Source organism: Lytechinus pictus, chromosome 9 (genome assembly GCF_037042905.1).
Source record: "Lytechinus pictus isolate F3 Inbred chromosome 9, Lp3.0, whole genome shotgun sequence".
Lineage (NCBI taxonomy): Eukaryota > Metazoa > Echinodermata > Echinoidea > Temnopleuroida > Toxopneustidae > Lytechinus > Lytechinus pictus.
The window spans coordinates 21,610,311-21,621,251 of record NC_087253.1 but is presented as its reverse complement, the minus strand read 5'-3'; the positions used below and the strand labels follow the sequence as shown (position 1 = coordinate 21,621,251).

General features: G+C 35.0%; 1 protein-coding gene across 2 annotated transcripts; it reads left to right on the top strand.

The window, feature by feature from the left end:
* Positions 1 to 352: 352 nt before the first annotated feature.
* On the top strand, positions 353 to 10,170 carry LOC129268669 (retinol dehydrogenase 8-like). 2 transcript variants are annotated; one of them, XM_054906195.2, is made up of 6 exons: positions 353 to 733; positions 2,301 to 2,589; positions 4,586 to 4,765; positions 5,126 to 5,219; positions 6,373 to 6,507; positions 8,256 to 10,170. In XM_054906195.2, the coding sequence occupies exons 2-6, from the start codon at positions 2,325 to 2,327 to the stop codon at positions 8,494 to 8,496; spliced, it is 915 nt and encodes a 304-aa protein (XP_054762170.1). In that variant the 5' UTR covers positions 353 to 733; positions 2,301 to 2,324; the 3' UTR covers positions 8,497 to 10,170. The 2 variants fall into 2 exon arrangements, with proteins under 2 accessions (XP_054762170.1, XP_063960996.1); XM_064104926.1 differs by lacking the exon at positions 6,373 to 6,507 and having other exon boundaries at positions 568 to 733.
* The last annotated feature ends 771 nt before the right edge of the window (positions 10,171 to 10,941 follow it).

Sequence of the window (10,941 nt, the reverse complement as noted above, 5' to 3'; positions counted from 1 at the left end):
AATAAAATTTAGATATTGTTTCGGGTCACTTTGTCACTAAGCCCTAAATGATTTAAGGTTGCAATTTTACAGCGCTCAATTTTTTAAACATATCTCAGACACAGATGACAAATATAATGGACCATGGGGCTCAGGTTTTATCTCAAATTAAAGACAAGACAAAGTCAGTTCAATGTCAACTAACTTCTTTAATGTTTGTATTTGACAAGTGTCAAGGGCACGCAAATGATCTTCCGATGTTGTTGACCCCCCCCCCCCCCACCCATGGAGAAGTTTATTGTATTTCCTCCCGCTCCCATCTTACATAATTAAAACCAAAGAGCTTAGACAAACACACCCGCACTCCGCATGCACACACACAGTGCCAAACTCACACCACCCACCCACAGACACAGCATCCACCTGCACGCACATACACCATGCAGTTAGGAAAGGTGCAAACTTTAATAGTGACCAATCACGATTAGCAAAGCACCTGAAACCTTATCTGACCAATCAGAGTTCGTCATCCACTTTACATGTACAGGTGTACTTGGATCATACACCGTTATTTGGACTTTTGGTCTCATTAGACATGAGAGAAAAACAAACCTTGTAACATAGTTTGTTGCAATATATATCACAGACCTGAATTTCTTCCTTCATTTCTTGTCAAACGACCAGTCGCTGAAGTTCTTCTTGCTGCTTTCTGTCGCCTTTTTGTCAAGTCTCCTTGTGCATCCAGTATCAACAGGTAAGTCAAGTCGAGGGAACGATCAGCACCAATGCCCATAAAGCCCTCACTCTAAAAAATATTGGGTAAAAATGCTCCATGAGGGTAATTATGTGTCCAACCAACATTGGGCATTTCTTTTGGGCATTTTTATTCATCCAGTGTGATAATAATTTCGGCCATCCTAAATTAATTGCTGCTTATTTGTTAACCTTAATGGACAATATGCTTCCCACATTGGGTAAAATACTGCCCCAAATTGGTTGGACACATAATCACCCTCGTGTTGGTTAAATTAACTATTTTTTACAGTGTAGATAATAGGGTATTTGACTTCTTTCATTTCATTTCATTCATTCATTGATTCCCGTTAACGTGATCGAACCATTGTTTATCTCAAAATTATTGTTTAATAGCAGATAGTCTTCTCGGGAGCCGGAAGGGCGATTTGCTCTTATTTTTCTATAATATATTTACTTTCTATTTCAATTTAAAATGGTTTGATTGTTTGGCGCTTCATCGTTTTAAAGTATTATCAAACTTCCTCTGTATTGCAGGCAATGTCAATACTCCTTCCTTTTTTGACCAAAACCAATCAAACAAAAACACACGTGTATTACATTATTGGAAGGAAAAAACACCGATATGATAAAATGATTTGAAGTTTGAATTTGGGGCACCATCGGATCTGTCAATTCCTTTCACCATTATTTGCTTTATTTTGTTTTTCTATTAGGGTCTAAAAAGAAGGAGTTAATAAAACAAAAAACGGGACAATTAAAGTAAACAAAGTTTGGCAGTCTTATGATTCAGCGTGGAGGAAATTATTACTACTTTGAGATAAAAACAAAGCTTACATTGACAGAGCCATTTTTTATTCGTTCGCTTTGCTCGCCTGGTTTCTATTTAGAATCCTCACACGCTATTTCCCCCTAAGATGTGTTATGCCACTGCATCCATCTGTTAGAGAACAGTTGTCGACTGACCACTGACCGGTTGGAAATCAGTATTGTATTTTTTATTATGTTTTATTCAACTTTTAACATAATCTTAGTTTGGTCCAAGTTTGTGTTTGTAATTTGATAAGACAGCCAAGGTTCTAAGCCAGAGGTCATTGCAATTTCCCACACCATTGTTTTTTTTTATGTTTTCTTTGAGGAACCTGATTGACTTTATGTCGAAAAAATATCAATGATTCTTGATAAGGAGGTCAACATACGACGTTGTGACCCATATAAGTTTTAGCCGAAACAGACCAAAGGTTGCAAAACAGGCGTTTCGCGTCCAAAATTACTCGCGATTTGGATTTCGGTACGATTTTTTTTTTCTTTAATCACCCGTTGTAGGAAAAAAAATTATTATTTTGTTATCTCTATAATATTATGTCTAACTGTGTAAAAGAAATCAATACATCAACTAAAATAAATTAAGGGTAATGATGTCACAGGCCAATATTTACATATAGTTTTTTTATGATATAAGAATTTTGATTTTTTTTTTTTTTTATCTTAGATACTGATATTTCGAAATGAGTCTTCAAGCCTCCTGTTATGCATTTGTAATTTAATCCGTAATTCTTTATTTATAGAAAACGGACCCATCCAGACTGAAAATGGCCCAAAAAGTTACGCTCATTACAGGATGCTCCACCGGCATAGGACTCACTATAGCAGCGAAACTCGGCAAGGATGCAGCGAAAAAATATTTGGTTTATTCAACCATGAGAAACCTGGGTAAAAAGGATGAACTTGAGGCTGCCTCAGGTGACGCCCTCAACGACACGATGATTATTCGTCCTCTCGATGTTGTCAATGATGACTCGGTAAAGAAATGCGTCGATGAAATCATCAAAGAACATGGTCGAATTGACGTTGTCAGTAAGTCAAAGAAAAATATGCCTTCCATTATTTCTGATAAGGTTGTGCTAATGATAAATTAAACTTGACACTCGATTTCCCTATTCTTTGATATTTAATTTCAAAAAATGACAAGCAATTTCAATCTTATATAAGTTTATTATTTATATATTTTACTGTTTGAAAACGATTTTTGTACTTGTAAATTCATTTCATTTCAGGCTTCGCCGCTATGATGATTTGATTCTTATTATTAAACTATATCTACCAACTACCTACCTATCTATAAATCGGGATATATAGTAACAATATTTTTAATGCTCTATATCACTGAAAATGTCGATATTATATTGGGACCAGCCCTTCACAATCTCCGCTTCTTGGTATCCTATTTCACATTATTGTTTATTATAATTGTATCCTGTATTTTATGTACAATAAATATTAAACAAGAGTAATAAAGCTTGATTTTTTTTTCCATTTGTGGCGCATGACTTACCGCAAAGGATAATAATTAGTTGCTAAATAAATGTAAAGTAACCTTTATAATCAAGATTTTTTTATATAGAGCGAATGAAATGAATCCTTACACTTACTGATAATTTAATAAAAATCTGTTCTAAATATGTTTTTGAAAGGTTTTTGGGGGCACTTGTAAATTGATTTTCTATAAAGCTTTCAGCCATATATCCATCCAGGTGTCTACAGAGTATAAATTACCAAGAAAAGCAAAATGCCAGTACAAAGTCTATCAAGTATAAAACAAAATGTTACAATGACATGTCACATCGTAATTTTCAATCAAAACATAAAATTGTTGACATCAATTAATAGTGCTTATGTATTTTGATCGAAGTCGCGATGTCATGATATGGCCTGATTTTCTCAGCACAAAGGGTAGACTTTATCATTGACAATTTACCTTCCATTGTCATTAATTCGTTGATAAAGGTCATATGATTGAAATATTGATTGAAGCAAAAACAGATGAGACTAGCTTCATATATACATCTCACATTTTGACTATATCAATCGAATCCGAAGAACCAAAGACGTTTTCGTTGATCAAATAAATGGGCAACATGGTTAGGTTTCTTGAACTTTTAAATTAATTGACATTCTAAAAAATGTAAGTGTAACATTATCGGTTAGCTTAACTATCGACTACTAGCATGACGAACAATGCTATAAATATTTTAAAACATTTCTATGAATAAAGCGGGGTAACTACCCTAATTCGTTATCGTGTTTTCCGATTTTGATGTCATGTTTAGTTATATGCAAGTTTAGTCATTCTCTATATTCTAAACTCGTTTTGGTTTTATGATGCTCAGACCCGGCTAGCATCCATTTCCAAAGTTGTATTTCATTTGAATATTTCGTTTGAACCATACAAATAAATGATGACAGTAGAAACCAAGTTGAAGAGGAATCGTATTCATTGGCACAAGGAAATAATATATACAGGGCAATATCTTAATAGCTCCTTTTTGCGAACTTTCTGATAAGGGTTAAACATTTCAAGTGTAGCTAAAATTAGCAACGACGCGACGGGGCCTACTCGGAGATGAAACAAGTATGTCGGTAAACTCTTTTATCAATATATCTCTTTATTAACACATGCACGTGTTGAAGGTTAGGCCACGTATAATAAATAAGAACTATAGGGAAATGTATTTCCTGTCTACCGGTAGCTATAGTATTAGCTCCTCTAATGTATTCTATACTTTTTACATAATATTTGTTTTTGTGCCATTTTCGCTAACATTTACAGGCGTGACACCTATACGCCTTAAAAAAAGAAATGTTCGAAAGGTCATGTCACATACCTAGAGTCAACCGGAATAAGTTCTAATTTAGATCCTCTGTATACAACGGAATTACATGCGTATATTATGTGTGTATATATAAGTACATGTATATACTGTATATATATATATATATAATTATATATCTCACCATGCTTACTTTCTTTGTATTGTTTCTCATATCTTTCTCCCAAAAAACCTTTTTGCAGTTAACAATGCTGGTGTCGCCTCATTCAACCCGATCGAGTACTCACCAATGTCAGACGTTCGGGACGTGATGGAAACAAACTTCTTCGGCGTTGTCCGCATGATGCAGAGCGTACTACCCTACATGAAGGAACAACGCTCGGGACATATTATCAACGTTAGCTCCATTGCTGGTGTCCTAGGTATCTAACTTTACATATAACAATATGAATATTAAGTCTAGTTTATGATTTTTGCCGAAAATGCTAAAATATATAAACTGATACTCGATTTTTTTTTCTAAAATATTCTAAGGATGGGGCGGGATGGTGAAGGATGGGGGTCATCTGCCAGTAAAGCAGTATTCATTGAGTGCTTGGAATTGTTATCGCATCACTCAATTACAGGTAATACGGAATTCATGAAGTGATATTGAACCGGATATACTTCCAATTTATTCTCACAATAGGGGCGTGGCACGGGGGCGTGGCACGGGGGCGGGGTGGTAGTTAGTTTGTCAGTAAAATATTTCTATGTCCTTTTTTTTTATCACATCCCTCTAGCTCACCCTTTTTATGAGACGTACTGTGCTTCTAAGCACGCAATGGAAGCGCTTACAGAAGCAGTGGCTTGTAGGATGAAAGATTTTGACGTCAAGTAAGAATTCATCGTCATCATTCGTCATCCTTCTCATCTCCGTCTTCATTGCTTAAATTGTGATATTATATTTTCATTAAAAAAATATACAGTACCCATTCTGCTTATCTAAGTATCTATCAATTTAATGATTTAGCGTCTGTGTTATTTAAAGCAATCTACATATGATGGCTTTCCTATGTCTGTAAATTGTGAATGTTAAAATGATTCGGTTGTAGGTAATTTTTGTTTGGAATGATCATTTGAGCACACTCTGTATATGATTCATTCCTAAAAAAAAGTAATCACCGAACGACATTTGTTCTGATATAAAAACTTGTCATTCGCAGGGGCCACGAAACCGGGGGCTGGGGCCTTTAGCCCCTCCACTTTTTCCTAAACCATGTACAAAAACGTAAAATTGTCATCTGATTATATATATTTTTTGGTCAGCAACCCCCCCCCCCCCTGACTCAGACTGCTCCCATCATCAAAACCGCGGTCCCTGTTTTGAATGATACGAACGGAGCAAAAGAGAACACATTGCGGCTTGTCATTGTCCAAAACCCACCTACACCCGACAAAGGAAATTTTAATTGGTATAGTGTCGAAAATCTGTCTATCTGACGGTCAGCCGGATCGGGTCGCCCTAGCCACTAACCCGTCTCTGTGGTCTAGCGGTTAAGGCACCGGCGTTCAAAGCTGGGGCCCGGGTTCGATTCCCGGCAGGGACATTTTTCGGCATAACCAATTTTCCAAAGGGTAGATAGCTCTGGGGAACCTTGATTTGAGCTACGCCTACCATTGTTCTCTTCATCCATTTCTTTCACAAAATATTTAAATAAAAGAGTTGCCAAAGCTGTTGTCCATGTATAATTTTACACATTTTTATATATACATATATATATATATATAATGTATATATATATATATATATATATATATATACATACATGTATACCTAAGCATGCGTACAAAAGAAAAATGATCAAACATTGAACAAGGGGAAATCAGTTTTAAAAAAGGGTAAACGCATTTTTATTAATAACATTGAAAGTAAAAATTGAAGGCAATCCAAAAATAGAGGTGGGTGCATGTTTTGCAAAGAATAGAAAAATTGTGAAATGTTTTATATACTATGTTGTTCATTCATTTATCTATCCTCTTTTTCTAGAATAACATCTGTAGTACCTGGTCCCATTGCTACAAACATAAACGCAAACATTGTGGAAGGGAACCGACTTCCGCCAAGACAAAAGATTGACCCTATCACCAGAGAACAACTCAAATATCTATATGCACATCAGAAGTAAGAAATGAGGCAGGGAAGGACTTTGAACTATTTCCTTCTCTTATTTTTTATTTCTTTTATTTTTTATTGTTGGCTTGGCAGGTTTCTGAAAAGGGGAAAGAGATATCCAAGTGTGATTAATGGTATTATGTTTGATTTTTTTCTCTCTTTTCCTGTTAGTTTTTCATCTTTTTCAAGAGGGCCCTTACCCCCACCCCGATATTTAATCCATGGCCCTGAGATGCTGCTCCGAAGATTTGTCTAGGAGTGCAGCATATGATGTTGCACCATTCGCAAAACCCCCTGAAAATTGGGTTGGTATGCTAAAATGTAAAGATTTGACTAAAATCTGCTTCATTAGGGAGCGAAAAACTTTATTTTGTTCTTTACAACATTTTATCTGACCAAAATAACCTTCTTTTTAACAAACCAGGGGTCCGTTGCAGAAAGAGTTGCGTTTAAACGCAAGTCAAAAAATCAATCGCAAGTCCCAAATGCGCGCTGTTGATTGGTTGAAAATTAAGTTGCGCGTGATTTTTAGAGTTGCGATTGATTGCAACTCTTTCTGCAATGGGCCCCAGCACCTCCTTTTTAAAAATCGTTTTAAGGCCAATGATGGGTCCGCCCCCTAGATAGTCCAAACTAAATGTGCTTCAAAGCATTTTTCTCCAAAGCAATACGAACTCGTGTGAGAAATTGAGTTAAAAGTAGTTAAAAAGAAGAAGAAAAAAGTTTGAATAATCCTATCAAAAAGCAGTTTACAATCAATCGTGTATATATGTACTGTATATACTGTATGTGGTATGTTGCAAAAAAATTATACCTATGGAAAAATATCATTTTAGTGCTTCAAAAAGTTTTTAAAAATAAATTCACAAGTTATACAATCCAAATCAAATCATACCAAACGATATTTATTACTGTCAGAGCCCCCCCCCCCCCCCCAGCTCTGAAATTTAAAGTTTTTTTTTTCAGTCGCACATACATTGCCAGTGTCTTTACAAAATTGATCATATTTTTCATTCCTGATTTTTTTTTTTTTAGTAGTATTCCAACACACGTCAAAGTTCAGAAATTATTTCAATAACGAATGTGTAATATTTGTCAATGCCTTTAATAGAATTTAGTTCATGATCTATAATTGAGACCTAGCCTGGCCCTTTCATAGATTGAGATACAACAACTTTAACAATGTTGGGCTACAGGTAAACTGCGTAATCTTTCCGGCCCGTCCAAAATCTAGCCGTGTTATCTGTATCAATATTTGCCTGATAGGGTTTTGATCTCAAATGGAGTGTGCCAGCGCAACAACATTGACCTTTCATTTAATATCTAAAAATCTATGCCAGTTATTATCACTCTGAAGTAATAATGCCACAATGATCTGTCGCGTAATTAGCTAAAAATATTGAGGGGCCGAATATTGCCTATCGGGGAATTTTTATATAAAGTTGCGATCGAGCGAACTGACCGAGCACAATTTTCGAAATAATTATCAATTACAAAAATCCGATTTCTTGATAAATTTTGACATAATATTATATTTCACATTTCTATCTTTCTTTTATTCGTTTTTCTCTTATTTGCTTGGTCGTGAAGAAAGTGGATGTGCAAGCGCCACAAGCCCCCCCCCCCCCCCCCCCCCGCTGTACGCCACTTATAATGAATTTTCCGAAATCAAAATCACAATAAATTGTTTTTACATAATAATTGCGCAAATTTATGGATAATGATTGATTCATTTATTATTTCACTCATGCACTTAGACATCACTTTTCGAATGAAGTCCAGCCTGTGGAGGAGGTTGCAGAGATCGTTCAGAAGATAATTGAGATGGACCTTTCTAACGGGCCGGTTCGGTTTCAAACCAGCGACTATGTACGAGAGAGAGCCGACATGAAGTATTCGGATTTCGGAGCTGTCACGTGGATGAATCATATTCGGAAAATCCTCTGTGAGCCGGTCGATTCCGAATCGAACCCGAAGCAAGATGAATCCATGGTCTAATATGGATTTTTTTTTTCTTCAAAACTTGGACTGAGCTTGTTCTCTCATGCAATTCATTGAGAATTTGAACATTTTCCCTGGGGAAAAGTCATGGAATCTCGGATAATGGTGCCCCCCCCCCCCCCCCCCTGTTTAGAACGAATAAGCAATAAATAGGAAACATAGGAGTTCTTGTCACTTGAAATCGTACCTCACTCTTTCATGCTGATCTTCAATTATCGACTTGAGTTGAGGGTCTTTGAAGGGGCGTGGTGGGGGAAAGTCAGATCGGCCATTGCTTGTTGCAACAGAGGAAGACCAAGAAAATTATCTCAAAAGAACTACTGTAAAAAAAGAATATCATGTGACCAATGAAATATGAAACGATCATCCTCTTTGCGTTGATTCGACTTCAGTTGGCTGGTTTAACTTCATTTCACTTGTTATTTATGGTTCTTTCTTCTTGAAGGCCTTGGCTGTCAAATTCCAAATTCATCAATTAGAACAAAACTCAACATAAAATGAAATAGGTTGGTTTATTTTAATAAAAACTTGTTTTTTGTGTAGATATAAGTCGAGATATTAAATTTTTTACACATTTTCACCTATAAATCAATATGAAGGGTTTAACTTCATTAAGTCCAAACATACAAGTGTCATGCAAGTCACACGGAGACGTCACAAATATATAAGTCACATTTATACGTTGATTAAGACTCAATTTAGAATCGATGTATGAAGAATTTAATCATGTTCATGCCTAACGTTTGAAATAAATATTCCAGATAAATGTTTTCTCTACTGGAAAAGAATCTAGTCAAGTAAAATTAGATCAGAATCGTCAAGAGCGTCGCGTAACGTCATAGTTAAAAATGTAGTAATCTTAATCAAACATGAATGCATTGAATATCGAATTGATATTTTACAAGTTGATATAAGCATGATAGGATCGCTGTTGAGGCCAGTTTAATTCATGTAGTTCAAACGTTTTTTTTATAATACTAGTATTCACTTTCAGTCTTGCAATATTCTAATCTCAATGAATTCGAGGTGTTCTATTTTTATTTATTCCTTATGTATATAAAGAAAATGATATTCATTGTATAAATTTCCAGTCAATTTGAAATACATTCCAATTTACGCTGACGTTTAAAAACTCTATTCTAATGTCTTTAAGGTATATCGAAATTAGATATTTGGGTATTTTCAATTGTGAAATAGAATGTGTTTGGTATTATAATTGCACCGTAAAATGTCATTTTCGCTGTTAAATGGCCATTAGTCATATTGTGATGATGTGTATATGAAATAACCCATTCTTTGTTTCATCAATTCAAATTGAAAATTCCCCTGAAATTTCGATGGATGTCAATGTATTTATTTTAAAATATTAGTTAATACCATTCGTATCGTTTCATTTCATGATGTATTATATTGTCTTTTATTTTCATTGTATACCTTATTCTAAAATGTTCATTTCATATGTATTTGCTATATTGTAATCTTAATCACTTTTGAGAATCAGATTCGTTTATTACTAATGTACATAAAGAGTATAAGATACGTTTGATTAAAGCTTATGTGACTTTGAAGTATATTCTCATTTTTATTCACTTAAAAATAAATTGATTTACTACTATCGTTTAAGCACAATCAGTGGTACCTGCAGTCTGTATTTTACCCTGTGAAATGTATTTACACTGCAAAAACACCGGTGTTGATTTAACACAAGCCCGATATCTATATCGGTCCACACCAGAGAAGCGTTGAAACAACACCAGTCAAGAATCAAACCGATATTGGTTTAACACTAATTGGTGTTGCTTAAATACCACATTGTTATTAGCCTAACACCAAACCGGTGTTGCTTAAACACCTCTCTGGTGTGGACCTATATAGAAACCAGGCTGGTGTTAAAATAACACCGGCGTTTTTGCAGTGTACCTAGTAGCAAAAAGTGATCAGCCAAGCCATGATTATGAATTACTAAATGTGAAAATGCATATTTTCCTATACTAGAGCGGATAAGCTCCAATTTATTTATTTATTTATTTATTTATTTATTTCTGATATTTTGACAGGGTAGCCCATTCACCAATAAGTAGTGGTCTTCCATGGGGCCCTGAATAACAATAAACATATTTACAAAATGCATAACGTATGTACAGAATGTTACAGCATTAAGATTCACATTACGATTTGAATGTAAAACGAAACATTAACAAACTTAGCAAACAAAACGCAGACGGGCACTCGTTTGACGTATAATAAAATATCAATAAATCAAATTAATTACGAAGGACATCTTGAAAATACTGATAATATAACACCAAATCATCAAGGTCATGCTAACACAAAATAAGCACAACAGTGGATGTTCCGTAAGTTATTTATAAATTACAAGTTCTTTTAAACATTCTCTTAAATGAAATGACAGAAGGAGCTGTTCTAATTGAATTATCAAGC